The sequence below is a fragment of the Perognathus longimembris genome, chromosome 7 (genome assembly GCF_023159225.1).
Source record: "Perognathus longimembris pacificus isolate PPM17 chromosome 7, ASM2315922v1, whole genome shotgun sequence".
Taxonomy (NCBI): Eukaryota; Metazoa; Chordata; class Mammalia; order Rodentia; family Heteromyidae; genus Perognathus; species Perognathus longimembris.
The window spans coordinates 83,743,533-83,763,032 of record NC_063167.1 but is presented as its reverse complement, the minus strand read 5'-3'; the positions used below and the strand labels follow the sequence as shown (position 1 = coordinate 83,763,032).

Genomic DNA, 19,500 nt, shown 5'->3' with positions numbered 1-19,500 from the left:
TATTTATAGAAGAAAATTGGAAATTAGAAGTGAAGAATTATTCTTATACAACTATTTATATTTTCTTTCTATAAACTATTGCTGACTTTTACCCAGAAGAAAAAGGGGCAGTAGATTTTAATGAATAACTATAGTATTTTAAATAATGCTTAAAGTTTTTGAAACTTCATGGCAGCTATTTTGCTTTATTTTATTAAATAGAAATGTCAAACTACTAAAATGATGAGTAACTGCTTAATATTAAAATGCATACTTAAGTCAAGAAAAATGATAGTAGTATTAATGTTTAAGCCATTAGTTCTATTCCCTGAAACTATCTAAGATCATAACTAGACATTATGTTATGCTCATCCCTATAGGACATTATTTACATCTATAATCCCTATTTTAAAGGATTAAATTTTATAAGGGAAGTACAAATGAGTTAAAAGTGGATTATCAAAAAAGGAGAAGTTATTCACTCACCAGATATCAAAGAACTATGTTTGAAAAACAAACCAATGCAAATATTGCCTTTTTAAAGTTGTGTGAATGAAATGCATTGAAACGTTTGATGTTCAAAATAAGACTTCCAAATTTTTCTTACGCTTAGTTATCGTGATAGGATATTAAAGACACATAGGCATATACAATCATGAATAAATTTAAATGGATATTAGTATATGTAAATGAGCATCAACCCAATGCCAAGCATCTCCATCAGTAAACAGCAGAGGTATTGAATTTACAAACGTGTTGGAAATGTGTATCTTGTTTTGTGATTACAACATACTTCACTGTAGAGCCATTTTCCTATCGTGGGCGGTATGGGTACTCTCACCTTTACCGTTCTTAAGAGGGCATGCTCTATATTTAGTAAAACCTTCAGCATTCACCCAAATGAGTATCACATACATTCCTATCTGACTTAAAGTACCAACAAAGAAGAATAGTTGATATTTGATGTCCTGAGAAACTTGCTGTAGATGAAAGATTCTCCTAATGAACAATTTCTATGTTTTATATCAAAACAGAGCAGAGATGCATATGACATTTTTGCCTACCTAATGACTAATGCATTGGTCTGCCCTTATGTTTTCGAAAGGAAGCCTAAGAAATGTGGTTAAACATTCTTCATTAGAAGCCATCCAGTCTTGGTAGAGGAGGAATTACAAGAGAATCACTGTGGCGGTCCTGAAAAACATGAACAAGCCATGCTTCTGTGAACTAGTATGGCAGATTTTAATTAGAGCTGATGATTCCCATGACAATGTGCAATGCAGATGTGATCAGAGAGCAAGTGCCTGGCCTTGTTCCACTTGCCACTCTGAAAAAGTAAAACTTGGGTGAAATAGGTAGAAGAAAGCTACTGTAAAAATGATATTTCAGAACAAAATCTTTTACTCAGACACACTGTGTGGAAATAAATTTTCATATATATATTAGATAAACTATATATAGTATGTATAATTCATATATACTATATATGCTATAGTGTATATATAGTATATATAGTATAGTATATAGTATATATAGTATAGTATATAGTATATATAGTATAGTATATAGTATATATGGTATAGTATATAGTATATATAGCATAGTATATACTATGTAGTATATATACACACTATGTATATATTATATGCGTATATATAGCATATAGTGTAGTATATGTATATAGGATATTATATAATATATACCATATAGTATAGTATATGTATATTATATATAGTATATATCGTATACTATATATACTATAGTATATATAAGTATATATAGTATATATAAGTTATATATACTATATACTATAGTATATATAATATATATGAAAATTTATTTCCACAATTGCCATATAGGAAGAGATTGGCCTCTTGTGATTTAAAGTGTCACTATTGAAGTAATCATCATTCTCAGTTATTCAGGGAGTTGAGAGTATGTCTTTTCTTCCCTATTAACCATGTTTTGATATTTGGATTGCTACATAATGGATTCTGGGGGAAAAGATAGTAAGTAATCTCTAAGGCATATCAGGAGGGATCTCTTGTTACTATGTAGTTAAAATACAGGAACTTTACACTTGTTTGCCTTAAGTAATTAATTACCAGCTTCAATTAATCCCCATATCATGACAAAGCATAGTAAATAGCACTTTGAGCCGTAATTGCAATAAATAGCAGACCAAGTTTACTCTCTAATACTTAAGCTTTTTCTTTCTAAAGGCAACTTTGAACAATCTGAAAGAAAAAAAAAACGGTTCTGGTGACATGTAAACTTAAAGCTAGCACATAGTTTCTGTTTCTGTTCTGGAAATCTATTAAGGGGTACAATGCATTGTTTCTTTACATTCTCATTTCGGTCAGAACTACAGATTGCCACTAGAGGACACTATCTTTCCCTGTTAACCTTAGTTCAATATATAAGGAGGCAAGTTACAAAAATGTTTGGAGTATGTTCTGTTTTTTGTTTTTCATTAGTCTCAGAGTTATAGAACTATATTAACAGACTTATGCACTTATATATAAATTCTCCTGAATATCTGTAAAAGAAACAGAACATTAAATGGTTGATGAAATAAAGGAAAACTGTTTGTACTGCATTCAAACCATGAAGTAATCCAAGGAATATTGATGGCATGGAATGTTGAATATTTGTGATTTCAGGGGCCCCCTGGGAAAGACGGGCTTCCAGGACACCCTGGGCAACGTGGGGAAACTGTAAGTAGGTGCATTATCTTGACTGAATTTTTCTATTTCTACTACTGCTGCAGTTCATAATAATCTCATCATGAACAATCAAATTACCCTTTGCAGAACAGTGAGTTGCATGGATTGTGTTGAATTTTATTAATATCTTTAAATAGATGTATAAGTAAGCAAGTGTTTGTACTCATTTGAAAAAAACCAAAGTATTAATTGATATTAATTTTCTTATTGTCGATACAAGCATTTTAAGATTGAACAGACAGAGGCTCCCCTGGTGTTTTGAATAGTTCTACCAGTTATTCTCCTTCACCCTTTTACTGATATCTGTTGACAGATACATTTCTCCCAAACCTATCACCCCTTCCCTTTTGAAAGGAAAAAACACATGTTGTTAACATAGCAGAGCACCATCACCCATTTCAAAAGGATGACATAGCTGACGATGCCAGAACCATCGGGGGACAAAGGACAATGAAACAGAATCAAATACTTAAAAGGATGAATATATGTGTATTATAAAATTAATATATATATTACATATACATATGTGTGTATTTATATAATTTAATTTTATCTACAAACTGTAAGCAATTATGTAAGATATTTCATTCCTGTGACAAAATATCTGACAAACACACTTGAAAGAAGAAGGATTTACTTTGGCTAGTAATCTCAGAAGTTTCCATCCATTGTCTATCCTCCCAGTTTTGGGACCTTGGGCATGATGTGGGGCAGAACATGGTTATCTCATGGTTATCTTATGGATGCCAGGAAGAAAAGAAGGGAAGGCTGGTCATTGTGAGCTCTCTTCTTTCTCTCCTCTTTTTCCACCAGTTCCCAAACTATGGGATGGTGACAACTACATTCAGGAGAGGTGTTACCCACATGAGTAATTTTAATTCTATTTGGAAATATTATTACAGATATACCCAACCATGTAATTGATCAAGTTCGTAGGTACTTCTGAATCCAGTCAAATTTACAATCAACAGCACAAATTTACCACTCATCAAACTTTCACTTACTTCCTTAAAATTAAGCCCAAAATAAGCCTTTAGACTTGAGCCAAAAGGCTCCTGTCCACTTCCTAATTCAATATTAATTCAGTTAACATCAGTGAGTCCTCGTAGACTTAACAGCTACAACACTGGTGAAAACTCGAGTTTAAAGTGTCATTTGACAACCAAGGCAGATTCTGAGCTGTAAATCTCTAAAAATACAAATAAGTTACACACTGCACGTGCACAATGGCACAGTATAAACATTACCACACAATGGCACAATGTAAACCCTACCATTCCAAAACTGTACAACCGGGGTACAGAAAAAAAAAAGAGATGAACCAAAGCAAGACCAACACTTTGTAGGGTAGACAGTAAAACTTGTAACTTTGTGCTTGACATTCAGGGAACATGCTGGTATGACTGTGAACACTAAATGACTTGGGCAGTTCACATGACCTTTGGTAATTTGCTGCTGGAAGCTTTCCTTGTCAGACATTCTGTGTTCTTGACACCTCTAGCTTGCTGAACTTTTTTTGCATCTTCAGCTTTACCCCCAAAGCTGGGTGATGTTGGTAGGGATTCTGACCATGGCATACATTACATGATCTCCCAGGCCACATGAAATGTGGCTGGAAATTACTACAACCTCATAACTTTATATTCTCTAAATCAGTATCACATGGATCCTTGACAAGCGCTACCACCAGCTTGAGTAGTTAGCTTTCCCCACATGGAGCACTGTACGTTGTCTTCTGAGTGGCTCAATGTCAGAATACAGAAAAAGTTTAGGTGTCTATATAAGTAGGAAGGCCCAGTCTCCTCAAGGCAAAGTCTTTCAAATGAGTTAAATTCTTTATATTTTATATATTGAAACTCAGATCCCTAGTCACTTTCCCTGAGCTTTCTACTGAAGCCATAGCTATACTTCTAGATTTCTGGTGGTTAACTGTAGATGAGTCTCACAGAGTTTCCTGCCTGGGCTGGCTTCGAACCACAATCTTCAGATCTTGGCCTCCTGAGTAGCAAGGATTATAGGTCTGAGCCACCAGCATCTGACTCTTTATATATACATATATAGTTTTTTGTTTTGTTTTGTTTTGTAGTCTGAGCTGAATGTCCAGATCATTCTTAAGATGGCCTCAAGGCCTCTTTGCTACAAAGCATTTTTCTTCTAGTAAGAATTCTTGTATTTACTAGGCTCTCATGGAGAAAGGCAATAATTTCTAGAAAATTGCATTCCCAACTTCAAAAATATTTTAAGTGAAGCAAATAACTCTGTAAGTAGGAATTACTCCTTATCTATTCCATGCTAACTGAGATTTAAAAGATATCCTTGTACAAGAGAAAGAATTTAACCTCGCTGTATTTTTATGTGTTGCTGGGGGTGGGGGGCAGAGAGAGAGAGAGAGAGAGAGAGATCTGATTTCAAAGAAGAAAATTTGGGGTTATATGTAGGGTTTGTACCCAGTTAGAAATCCTTCAAGCTTTCTTTTGACATTTTACATTTTTAAGCTTTTTCAAGTCAACTAGAAAAATTAAAACTAGTTTCTATTATACTGAAATAAGTCACATTTCTGTCAGAGATACAATATCAAAACCAATATTGATCCTAAAATTAACTTAATCCATTACAGGTCATTATAATTTGTTTTTCATTTTTATTGGTTCCCATGATAAATTTTCCAAACTAAACATGAATGTATCAAACTAATTTCTGTCTTTGGGTACTTCAGGAAGCATTATGACTTCAGTTATTCTAAAATTAAGTGGCACATGTAATCTTATTTGACAAAATTATAAAAGGAATCAACCTGTATTTTAAACTAATAAGTTTCCCATGTGCAGTTTATTTGTAGGACCTCCTAGTGTAATTTTATTAGATGACTTCCAACACTTTTGAGTGTCTTCCATGAGCACACCTTTGTGCAATGCACTCTTCAAGTGCCCCCAAAACCTAACCCCTTCACACATGGCTGAAAGATAAATGAATGTACAGGTACAAGTATGGACTGCAAGTTAATTGATCCATTAATTTTAATCAATCATGATAATTGTTTGTGTGTGCTATTGACCTTGTAGTTACTAAGACAAAAAGTGCTATAAAATTTTGAGCTTTTTGAGCTTGAGAATTACATCGTTCCCTTCAAGTCACACTTACTGAATAACTGTTGAAAGGAGGGTAGTGCAAATGAATTTAACAGTTCACACAAATATGTTGTGTGTAGCACTACAAAGACAAAGGGACAATCAGCAAAGCTAGAACCGAGGACACATTTTTAAAGCTGAAGATGTGACTGGACATGCCGACATGGCTCAACTTTGCCACTAATGTTGCTTGATGATACTTATTACTTGGTTGGACTGTCTTTCTGTGAGATGTTGATTCTAGCTAATGTGAACAAGTGAATGAACTTGATTGGAAAAATGTGATTGTCCTGAAGAAAAGAAAATTACCTTTTGAAGTCTGAGGTTCTGAAAGCATTTCACTAATGAAGGGGGCTGCCCAAGAGGAGAATGGAGAGTGACTTCAGTGCTGAGACATTAAAATGAGGATCATATGCAAACAGAAATATCCAATCAGCACTTACTGAAATATCTTTAAGATTTAGCACAGACTAGAGAATTAGAAATAATTTGACATTATTGAAAGAGTTTATCAGTATAGAGGTAATATTATGTGTCATTCCCTAGTCCACAGAATTGTGTATGTGTGTATACAGACATGTATATGCATTATACACAAATATGTATGCCTGTTTGTATTTGTGTATGCTTACAATGTAAATCTGAAATGGGTTTCCAAATGAAACCAGTGGATAAAATGTTAAAATTAAGCAAAAGCACTGTTTTGTCTATGAAATGTAAAGAAAATTTCTGATAATTTCCCTCAGAATTAATTGGTTTAGTTATTAAGAATACAGTTGCATTTGAACTGTAATGGTCAGAAGACTTACTTTTAAATATCTTTCTTGATCATTACAATGTATTTTGAAATCAGTCACCCTTTCCTTTCTCCTTTCTCGTGTGTGTGTGTGTGTGTGTGTGTGTGTGTGTGTCCCTTTCCTTTCTCCTTTCTCGTGTGAGTGTGTGTGTGTGTGTGTGTGTGTGTGTGTGTGTGTGTGTGCCAGTGTACCACTGTACCAGTCCTGGGACTTGAGCTAAGGGCCGAAGTGCTGTCCCTGAACATTTTTTGCTGAAGGGCAGCACCCTACCCCTTGAGCACAGCTCTACTTCTGGGTTTTTTGGTAGGTAATTTAAGATAAGAGTCTCAAGGACATTCTTGCCCCAGGTGGCTTTGAATTGGGATCCTCAAGATTTGAGCCTCCTGAATACCTAGATTTATGAGTGAGCTACCAGCACCTGGATTACCCTTTACTTTTTAATTAACTGATGGTTAAAATAAAGAAGACCTGGTTGAGGTACCTGTAACATTTGAGACAAATATGGTTAATAAGATTTAGCAAAAATACTGTCCCAATGGGCAAGGTGGTCAGGATAGTGCACACAGCAGTCTCAGCTATATGAGTGTCATCATTAAGAGGAATGCAGTTTGAGACTGGCCTGGACTAAAAGTTTGAGGTCATTTCTCAAAAATGACTAAAATGCAAAAAAGGCTGAGGCAGGGCTCAAATGGTTCTTGCCTATTCACCACAAACCCTGAGATTAAACCTCAAATATTAAGAGCAAAAAGGAAAAGAAAATAAAACAACATATTTAAATCATGAATTATTTCATCCTTAGATGATGTCACTAGGTGAAATTTTCATATATTCTTCTGCCTGGATTAACATTACTAAGGAAAAAATAAAGTCCATTTTTTTACACCTGCTTCTTCAGATTAACTTTTTAAAAAAAAAGTTTACTGAATGCAACAGTTTCATCATAATTTGGTATGTTGAAGACTAAAGCAAATTGAGGTTTTGGAGAACTGGACTGTAATAATTTATACTTAACATTTGAAAAGATGTGTTTTTGCCCAAAGGTGCTTTCTTTTATCATGAGAAATTCAATTATTACATAAAATCTCAGCATTTACTTTTTCCCTCCAGCTTTTATAGATTTATGCTTTTCTTTCTTAGGGATTTCAAGGCAAGACAGGTCCTCCTGGACCCGGAGGTGTGGTTGGACCACAGGTACATGGCTTTCCTTTATGGTTCTAAACATTCATTTCTTATGTGTATGGTACACCTTACCAAGTGCATAGAAATCTGTCCATTGATTACAATCAAAATGATCTCATGTTAGATTTCAGAGCACACTTCAATACATGGAAGTTACCACAGTTCAATGATTTCAGTACACTGGTATCACTAAAGTTATTTTTCACTTACCTGCATGAATGAAAGAGAATAATGGTAATGACACAGAAAAGTCACAGAGAAGTTGACACTCAAGCATAACCAGACTTACCTCTACATATGAAACATCCAGTTTTAATAATTAAAAGGTTTTTTAATTAAATAAATTGACCACAAATAGTTTAAAGTATCCTAAGAACTTTTGAGTATCAATTAGATCTAGAAATACAATTATAGTAATACAGAGTTTAATATAATATCCCACAAATATTTTAGTACTTGTAATGAATTACATGTTAAAGTTTTAAGATTTTGAAAATTAAGATTTTCGTCTTTGTAACTATATTTACATCAGGATAAAAATCTTAGATTATTTTGGGGGGTATGTGTGAGTAACTGCATTTTCAAGACTCTCACAAGATAGCACACAGTCTCAAATCAGGCACAATATCCTGAATTAAACTATTTCTTAGTAACAGACACAAATCATAGGAATAGGAAATAATATTTATATTCTTTAGCAAAACACATTGCATGGAAACAAGATTTAGGTTATTCAGTTGGAATTTTACCACTTCTTAATTATAAATTACAGGAAGAGTCAGCGAAATTAGTAAGTGTCTTATTTAATTGCTTTAAATATTCTTTCTTTACCCCAAGTTACTTCTCAACATGTTCTAACACACTCTCACACACATACACACACACACACAAAACAAAAACATGCACACACAGTGCCTGGGCACTGTTCCCATGCTTATTTTGTTCAAGTCTATCACTCTACCACTTGAGCCACAGCTCCACTTTTGGCTTTTTGGTGGTTAACTGGAGATCAGTGTCTTATAGGATTTCCTGCCCCAGATCCTCAGATCTCAGCCTCAGATTATAGCCATAAATTACCAGCAGCCAGCATATTTATTTATTTTTAAGTATTTGTGCAAAGAGTTTTAATTCCATCTGTAGAATTCTGAGTTACAATGCACCTGACTCATGCTTCTTTCAATGATGAACTATTAAGTTAGTATCCACTTTTAATTTTTGTTGTTGAAATTCTAATCTTGGTGTCCAGATATTTAAGAAAAAAAATCCCTTTGGGGGAATCTGTTTGCATAATAATGATAGCTTGAAGATTTTTCAGTAATTACTGAGATAAAATCATTTAAATTAAGAACTTTATGTCATCATTTCTACTGTTTCCAAGGCTGAAAGCTAGAAATATGTTGCCATTTTAGAAAAATATCAGGGGATGAGCAGCTTCAATCTTATATTCCACCATTTAACCAGCATCTGGAATATGTCCTTTTGTATATTTTTAACTTAAATCTTTTGCTTTGCTTTTCTGCTCTAAGTGGAGACAGAAAGTCTCTAGTCACCATTTCCTATTTATACTTCAAACGTTATTATACTTGAGCACCACAAAACAGCACCACTTGCGACTTGTAAACAGCCTGACATTTTTCATATTGGCATTGAGTGCAATTTAAAACAGTCAGCTATTTGTTGTAGCCTTCAGCCTGGAGGTACTGTGGGCCCCAACTCACTGCTTTCTAGATGTGGCTGTCCTATTCTTTAGGTTTTGTCAAATGGATATAAATTAACATACTGGAGATCTCCAGTTCATGGAGATCCCAAAGGGAACCACCTCAGGTTGTTTGGGTTCCCTGGTGACCTGGGCTTATTAGCAAGCAGGGATTCGTTGAGTACTTACCAGTGCAGAACAATGCTATTTATCTGTTTATTCTTAAATTAGTTTGGCACCTAGTAAAAGAGAGAAGTAGGATGAAACTGTAGTTTTAAAAAGATCAGTCTTAGCTGGGCACTGGTGGCTTATACCTGTGATCCTTACTGTGTAGGAAGCTGAGATCTGAGGATTGTGGTTCAAAGCCAACTGTGGCAGGAAAGTCCGTGATACACTTATCTCCAATTAACCACCAGAAAACTAGAAGTGGTGCTATTACTCAAACGCATTGACCACTGGGAGAACAAGAACAACACCCAGGCCAGTAGTTCAAACCCCATAAATGACAAAAACAAAAAAAGTTCATAGTCTTAATACTTGAAGCACTTCCTGCATTAAAAAAAAATCTCTTCAGATTTTGTTTTTTCCTTGGATATTCTGAGCAAGATAGAATATAATCCTGTGATTACTTCAGCAGATAGGATTCTCTCATTGTGTTATCACTGTGTTATCTAGCGTTGTGTCATCCTGTGCTTCAAAGGCGATCATGAAAATTAAATGAGAATAGAGAACTTTTGTGAAATGTAGTGCTCTTTATTATGGAAAGACCAAAATGGAAACAAAATGCTAACAGGATTTGATTGATTTAATTTAGGGACCAACGGGTGAGACTGGTCCAATAGGTGAACGTGGGCATCCTGGTCCTCCAGGACCACCTGGAGAACAAGGTCTACCTGGTACTGCAGGAAAAGAAGGTGCAAAGGTACTGGAGGCCTAAGGTCCCTTCCTGTCTCAGAACATCCACTCAATGTTCATTCTACTTCTCAGCACATTCAATAGATTCTGTGTCATTTGTCATAGTGTCGTTAAGGGTTGTCAAGAAGACGTTTAAGATTATTATATTTGTAGATAAGACCAGATAGTACTATACAACTAATCAGATCAGCTCACTGGCAATAAACTAATTCTTGCTTATTCTTGTCTAAAAATCATTTTCCTCTCTATATATGTGCATATATATGTGTACACACTAATGTGGCATCTCATAGAATATTATCACAATTAAATAATATTCAAGTTTTGGCTTATATGTTGTATGTGTAGGTTAGAAGTTATCACAGTTTTATTGTAGAAAATACTTTTCATTAAAAGATGTATACTGCAATTTTTTAGGGTGACCCAGGTCCTCAAGGAATCTCAGGAAAAGATGGACCAGCAGGGATACGTGGGTTCCCAGGTGAACGAGGTCTTCCTGGAGCTCAGGTATCATCAAATATACATAAACCATGGAATCAGATTTCTTCCTTGAAGAAATTTTCTTGGAGCTTAACTAAAGAGTCATGAGTAATTAAGAGAGAATATATAAACCTATATACCTGGATATCGTGTTATATGTTTGTATGAGTGTCAGGTAATATTTAGGTCTGCATTTTGCCAATCATATATCCAAATATTTATACTAATTTTTCATTGATTCTCCCCTCCCCTCCCCTTCCCTCCCCTCCCTCCCTCCCTCCTTCCCCACTCCTCTCTCTCTCTCTCTCTCTCTCTCTCTCTTTCTCTCTCTCTCTCTCTCTCTCTCTCTCTCTCTCTCTCTCTCTTTCTCTTTTTTTCAGGGTGCACCTGGACTGAAAGGAGGAGAAGGCCCCCAGGGCCCACCGGGTCCAGTTGTAAGTATGGTGATAATAAATAGTCCTGCTATCTGTGGTTGCAAATTATAGCTCTTCTTTCATTACTGTCATGCTGTGTTCCCACAGTACATGGGAGAGAAAATAAACACATGTCAATCAAACCAGTCAGTGCTTAGTTTCTACTAATTGCATTCACTAATGAGTGCAGAAAAAGGAAGGTTTAGACAATTTGAAATGTTTGCTTCTGCTTCTATCAGGAGGTAAAAGGAGCTATCTTTCCTGGTACCATTTTTCCAATGAAATAAATCAAAGCTACAATAACAGAAAGTCGTAATTATGAAAGGTTTGGAAATAATGTTCTTTGATTTTTAAAAATTCATTCAGGGGATTCCTCTCATTAAAAAACGTAACATAAAATAACATAAGATAAGGGCTGGGAATGTGGTTTAGCGGTAGAGTGCTTGCCTAGCATTCATGAAACCCTGGGTTTGATTCCTCAGGACCACATAAACAGAAAAAGCTGGAAGTGGTGCAGTGGCTCAAGAGACAGAGTGCTAGCCTTGAGCAAAAAGAAGCCAGGGATAGTGTCCAGGCCCTGAGTCCAAACCCCAGGACTGACATAAATAAAATAACATAAAATTAGACTCAATTTCTTATGTTTTGTATCCTGCCATTTATTTTTAGAAAAGGCTTAGTTTGCCTGATTCTAAGTAATTGGTGAGACTTGAATTTTGTCAGGGATGTAGAAAAACCTCACAAATATGACAAATAAATGCATTCTTTGCTCTCTGTGTTATTCTGTAGTAATTATCAAATACATAATGACAAGAAAACAGGTAAACATCATATTATCCCCTAATTTTGTGTTGTTCTTCAATAACCATGTTTTTATTACTTCAATAGTTTTACAAAAAGGTGGCAACTCATTAATTCAAATTTTCTTACCCTCCTCCCCCATTCTTAGGGCTTGAATTCTGAGCTTGGTGGTGCCCCTGAGCTTTCTGATCAAGGCTAGAGCTCTATCACTTGAGCCACAGTTCTACTTTTGGCCTTTTGTCATTAATTGGAGATAGTCTCATGGACTTCCTTACCTGTGTGGCTTTAAACCATGATCCTAAGATCTCAGCCTCCTGAGTAGCGAGGATTATAGACAAGAACCACCATTGCCAGGCTCATTTCAAATTTTAAGTACAACGAATGGTGGTCAATGTCACCTCTTCCATCATTCCCCCCAGCTGTTCCAACCACATCTATCCTTGGTCTAGTTGCAAATATTTACATTGAATCTTCTGATGAGTTTTTTAATACACTGCACAGTAAACCATGGAATACACCTTTGCTTTATCTACAAATTCACCTTGGTTTCAACTGGGCTCTGAAAGGTCACTAGAACATCCATACTCCAGTTTGTAATGGCCTACTCATTCTTGATTTCATCTCATCACCCTGAAGAATTGAAAGCTCCATCCACAGTGCTTTGAATCTCTATCACTTTTATCTCCACAGTGTTTGATTTATCCTTCTTTCTTCATTTCTGACCCCATTATATTTTTTCCAGTGCTTCATTCTTTCTCTGACAGTGTTTTCGTTTATCTCCTTGAGTCCATTGTCCTACATCTTGCATTCATTTACATTGAGTTTAAGATATTTCCTTTATTATGTGTTTATCTTTGATGCCAACAAGAAGAGTTTCTTATATTTTGTGGATATATTTACAATTCAGTGTCTGACACATAGCAGTCATCTTTCTTTTATCTATTCAAGTTAACACAAGGCTAATATGGAGGTAAAGCTTGAAAAAAGCGAGGTGCAGGGGTCTCATGCCTGTTATCCTAGCTACTCAGAAGGCTAGGATGTGAGGATATTGGTTGAAAGCCAGACTGAACAGAAAAGTCCCTAAAGGCTCTTATCTCCAATTAACTACCAAAAGGGCCAAAACTATAGCTGTGGCTCAAGTGGTAGAGAGCTAGCTTTGAGCAAAATAGCTGGAGGACATTGCCCAGGCCCTGAGTTCAAGCCTCAGGACCAGCACAGGAAAGGAAAGAAAAGAAAGGAAAAGAAAAAGAGCTTATAAAACATAATGAATCTGAGGATACAGCAACTAGTGCTTTTTGTAAGTGGATTGATATTGTCATGTCACAAAGATTGATGTAATTTTGGACATCTCTGAAGATTTTTAATAAAATATCCTAGCTATTAGATATGGAATTTTATGGGATTTATAAAATTGAGTAGAATATTTTAAATATAATCATAACTGAATAGTGATGGTATTATCAGGAAATGTATGTAGTTGCATAAGGAAAAGTTATTCTTCAAATTTTCTAGTAAAATGCAATCAATTTAACCAACACTTCAGGTTCTGTAGTAATCTCATTTTAATGATGAATGAGTTTTTAAATCAGGGATCACTGAATCATTGAAAGCTGAATAAAGCTGAATCATGACTGCAAGGATGAAATGACTTTAAGCCATCTTTTTAGGGATTAAGCAAGCAAATTGTCCTGGGTATTTGCAGAGGTTGTAGTCAATGTATATCTCCAGGAGATAGTTTTTCAAGTGTTCATGAACAATTATCCTGTTATAGACTAATGCATCAAATATAATGTTCTAATACATTGTCCATTTTATTGACTTCAGTAATCCTTTATTGGACAATTAGCAAAAGATAAGCACCACAGAAGGTAATGCTGACTCAATGTACACAATATTGAGGGAATTAATAACATACAAAAGATATGATAAATATTATTATAAGCTTGAGGGTGAGGAAAAGGCTAAAGAAAGACATAACAGTAGATGTTACAATTGCATAGAAAGGAATTTCTGGAAGGCTAGAGTTCACTAGACATTGTCCTCAACAGAAGACAGAAGATTACACAACCATTTAAGAGCAAGAACATGTGTGATAGAAGAATATGTTCTTTAAGGAAACATCTAGTCTTCTGAAAGTAGAACATGCTTTGGGAGAAGTAAGTTGTATTGAAATTTTTCAGGGAACAGGCATTTATCTATGTATTTTGCAGAACACCACGGCAAAGCAGATATATAACATAGCATATGGTTATCAAAGTTTTAAAGTGGCAGCTGTGAGTAAATTGAAGATTTGAAGTGATTAGAGCAAGTGAAGCAGAGTAAAAGAAATATTTAGGCATGGAAAGGTTTTCCTTTTCCGTTTATGTGTATTAAGTATAGATCAGTAGATATTGAAGTTCTGTGATTCATACTAGGTCAAGTATTATTTTTAAAGGAAAATTATATTTTCACTTTTGTTACTCACATGTAAGCAATGAACTACAGAGAAAGATTGCATTGATGGTAGCCAAAGATCAATGTCTATAGCATCTCAAGGCTTTGAAGCAATTTGTAATTCATGCCTTAAATAGTATTGAGGCTTGATATTTATTTAATATGAATTTTTAGCTTCTGTATTCTACAAACACATCCTTCAGAGAGTAGAATTACTTCATGCATTTTGTGATGAAGGTAAAGTTGTCCTTGCAAACAAAAGAACACCCAGGGTCTTGTCTTCTATAGAGCTTTGGATCATAGGACTTCTCATGCTTATTCCTCTGTTCTTTCTCTTAGGGAGATGGTGTTTAACTCAATACTGATGAGGTCATTTGCCTGGTTATTCCTTTCATTTACCTTGAAAATGCATCTCAGAATATGAGACACAGACTGAAATAACAGAAAAGGAGTTATTTTGGTGTCTTACCTTAGTAAAAGGGGAAAGAAAGCTAAGAACACGTGGGATGGCTATTACCTGTTTCATTGTCATTGCTATATAGACAGAGGAAGGCAAGGGCTGCACCATTTAGTGAGAAGGTTTTCAGAAGGGGATAAAATTAATATAAAAATGAAGAAGGGTAAGTAAAGAAATTGGCAATTCTTCATTTTAAAGTGCATGAACTTTTTGTTAAGTTGGAAACAAGAAAATAAAATCAAGTTTCTGATATGATTAATGATTTATGTTGAAATAATGGAATGATCATGATACTGATGTTCATGATGATCAATACAGATGCTGATGATTATGTGGTCATTATAATTCATTTAGTTCAACACATAATACTACATAATGGCCTTTGGAAAGCATGCTTAAAATAATTTATATTGGTCTTTACAACATGATGTTATGGATGAATATAGAGGGTAAAATTGTTCCTATAGTGAAGCAGATTATCAGTTCTCTCCTATGGTTACTTTTTTGTCACAAGAGCAGCCAGAAATCTACTTCTTTAACAAAAATCCCTAATCTAATGGAATTATGAACTTTAGTTTTCATATTGGTCAGGTTTCTAGGCTTTTTATTTTACATACTTGCCCTTAGGTAGAGAAAGGAGGTCAAATCGCCAACTAATAAAGGTATCTACTTTTTAACTAATAAAGATGTCTGCTCAGTGGTGCACTACATCAGAGATGTGGAGAAAACATTTAAGTTATGTGCTATCTGTTGCTATCTGAATCACAAATAACAAAATGGTATTACTGTAATGTTTAGCCCCTTATTCTGCAAATCCTTTCCAGATAAGCATTTTTGATACTGAAATATTCACGATTGCAAGTGATGGAAAGAAGATATAGAGTTCTGTACTGTATAGAGCAAGCCATCCTCTTTCTTAAACAATCAGACTTTAGCAGTACCATGAATCTCAAAAGATTTTAGTCTTTTATAAAATGTAACTCCTAGAATCATCTGAGATTATATGTCTATTTTTAAATGCATAATTTTCTAATATTCATTCTTCATACTCTTAAGCATCTTTCAAAGAGCAATATATGTCATAACATTAAGAACGACAAACACTGGTGGCTCACACTTGTAAACTACTCAGGAAGCTGATGTTTGAGGATCACATTTCAAAGCCAGTTTGGGCTGAAAATCCACTGAGACTCTTATTTCCAATTTACCAGCAAAAAGCCAGAAGTGTCATTTTTTATTATCTTATGCACGTAGCTATTGGGCCCTTGCAATCTTTGCCTAAGAATATCCTCCTTTGTTCTTACTGTGTAAATGTTTAGATTTCTGTTCAGTTAATCATACCCAGGTATAATTATTTGTCTTCTATTGTCCATTGAGTTTAGTTGTAGATTTATAAGCATATTCTAGTTATTACAAATGAGGAAAACCATGTAGTCTAACTTCTTTCAGTCTGGCTTACTTCAGTTAGTATAACTTTTTCCAAATCTTTCCATTTCCTTATGAATGGGGCAATGTCATTCTTTCTGATGTAATCATAGAATTCCATTGTATATATACACCACATTTTCTTGATCCATTCATCCATTGAGGGGCATCTAATGTTGATTTTATATGGTAAACAATGCTGCAGTGAACATGGTCGTGCTGGTGGCTTCAGTGTAGGCTGGTTTGTGGTCAATTGGATAGATGCCCAGACTGCTGGGTCATAGGAAAGCTCTAAGTTTAGTCTTTTGAGGAACCTCCATACTGTTTTTCGGAGTGACTGAACAAGAAAAGAAAGTAAGAGGTATTTTTTTTTTTATTATACTGTTTGAGGTTCCTTCCCCCACCCCTGCCGTCTACCTTCTTCTCTCCTTTTTTCTTTCATTTATTAATTCTGTTCCTGCTTTTGATTTCTGTAGCCTTTGTCTTGTATATAAGTTTATTTGATTTGAGCAGGGGATGGGGAAGCACGGAAAGGGTGAGACAAAGAGTGATCCAATTCAGCAGTGAAACACACTAGACACTATGTTGGAAATGAACTATTCAACTTTAAGGAGAGGGAAGTTGGGAGGGAAAAATCTGCGAGAGAATGAGGAAGGAGTGACACTTTTCAAAAGGAAATGTACTCATTACTAGAATAATATAATTGTAACCCCTCTGTATATCACCTTTACAATAACATTTTTTTAAATCCAGAATTAGAGATGTGGACCAACTGATAGATGTCTTACATTCAAGCCCCAGTACCTGCACATACCCAGGTTTAAAAAATATATGGCAACAATAGCAACAACAATGAACTCAATGACAGGTTATTTCTGTTCCTATTTTATTGGCAAGAAAAGTAGCCATAGAGAATTTACACAAGTTCAGGGAGTAATTCTTGTGTGAGCATGAGAATAATTACATCTTCATATATATATATGCATAAATGTGTGTTTGTGCATGTGCATATATATGCATATACATGCATATATATGGCTTCTTGGTATTGAAGAAATTTTTCTTTGGTGGAGCTGATTATTATCCACGTAATCTTACATTTAGATACTTTTACATACTTACCATTTATGGAAGAAAATTCATCTACACATTAAGTTTCTCAGTGCCAGCATCTACTATAATCCATTTTGTCTTGCCAGTCAGTGTCCTAAGAGGGAAGATTTCCACCGTATTTATTTTGAATCTGTAAATGGCACCATGTATATGTGATATGAATTTAATTTTACAAAGAATTAGATCTTCTCAGTGGTTCCAGTGAGTTTGAAGGATTTGAAAAGCTTATTCTTTAAAAAAGATTACCTGGGGATGTTTAAGATTTGCAAATTTGCTGTATATTATTTGCTTAATCAATAGGTACCATCAGAGATTTCCACTTTTCATTTACTTACATGTCAAATTAAATCACTGCAAAGCCTGCTGCTGTTACAGATATCCAGGCTTGCCAAATATTTGTAATAACTAGTTAGAATAGTAACTTTCAACTGCACTTTCTGCACAAACATACATAAAAATTTCTCTGTATTTTAATCACTTGTTTAAAAGTTTATGAGCTGTGACAAGATCATGAGCAATATTTTAACAACAGACAAGTAATACATTTTGTTATTAATTTTAATGCAAGGCCCAAGAGTAAGATGGTAATCTAAAAGAATCTAATCTTATGAATGCTCTAAGGGAGAAATTACAATAGTTATGCTTAGTAATTATATGTTGTAGCTACAAACTACATATGTTCTCAGCAAGTCTAATCTACATTCTGCCCCTACTTGCAATATTTTCTTAGATACTATTCTTTAGATACTATTTTAAACACTTTTAGTTATCTTAATTTTAGATATCTTAATTATTTTAGATAACTTGATTAACTCTAAATATTAAACATGTTTCATGATCAACCTAATAAGCATTGATTCCTTAAGTAAGACTGATGAGTTGTTTTCATAGGCTATTTAAATCATAAAACATTCAGCTAATGAAATATATACTTTTTTGGTAAATATTGATGCTCCATATTCCAGAGGAAAATGCACATTTGTTATAGTATTCTGCAGATATTGACTTGACATGAGACATTTGAAGACTATATTTTTAAAACTTACCTAACATCCTTACACTTACTTACATACTAATTTATTTTAGTTAAATATGCATTATATGTCCATTCATAGTTATATAAGTGACATACCAAAGGCATCCTGTATCATTTATCATCTTTTCCAGTATTGAAGATTAATCTTAAGTGTTTTGCTTTTAACCAGAGAAAATTGGAATATCTCCATTTGCATCACACATTGTCTTTTGCTAGTGTTTATTAAAAAGTGGAATATTTTAGTTATTGGACTTCTATTAGGAGAAATATATTTCACTCTTCCCATTTCAGGAAGTATTCTTTTGTTCTTTGTCTGCCTACCCTCCCCTGAATTTTCTCTCTCTCTCTCCCCCTAAAAAATGGATACAGATCTTTGTGTTATTTTAATTCATAGGGCTGTCCTTTTTTTTTTTTTTAGCATAAAACACTAAGAAAATCTACCAATTATTTCTCTCTTTTGCATTGTCCTCCAGATTCATTTATCAGAAATCTGTTATCTGGTTGTAATATACCACATGTGGTAGATTTTCCTGGTTAAGATAGTTTTATTATCACATTACATATAATCAGTATTGGCAGATGTATACACATTTGTTATCTAAAAAAAGTGTTATTTTATATTGTAACAGTGTCCTTATAATTAGTATTTGGTATATTTGGTTGGTAAAGATGGTATTTCACAAAATTATTCATGAATTAGTATGCAATACGGAAAATATTTTCTCTATATGTGTTAAGACATGTACATATAGATCCAAAATACCATTGTCATTTAAATCAAGTTTAAACTTATTTTTATCTTTAACCTTATTTTTAGCAAATATTTTTCAAATTATCCATTTCACCTAAATTTAAGGTTTCCCACTATAAGACAGTAAAAGTAGTGGTTTAGTCATAAAAACAATTTTTGGGGGGCTGGGGATAT

The 19,500-nt window shown here is 34.3% G+C and overlaps 1 protein-coding gene across 1 annotated transcript in view; it reads left to right on the top strand.

Annotated features, from left to right (window-relative positions):
* The window catches only part of Col11a1 (collagen type XI alpha 1 chain), a 179,974-nt gene that overhangs the window by 103,393 nt on the left and 57,081 nt on the right, over positions 1-19,500 (top strand). Inside the window, exons 37-41 of the mRNA XM_048352067.1 lie at positions 2,643-2,696; positions 7,768-7,821; positions 10,320-10,427; positions 10,838-10,927; positions 11,281-11,334. Coding sequence (XP_048208024.1) covers positions 2,643-2,696; positions 7,768-7,821; positions 10,320-10,427; positions 10,838-10,927; positions 11,281-11,334 — 360 coding nt within the window. The remainder of the gene's footprint in view (positions 1-2,642; positions 2,697-7,767; positions 7,822-10,319; positions 10,428-10,837; positions 10,928-11,280; positions 11,335-19,500) is intronic.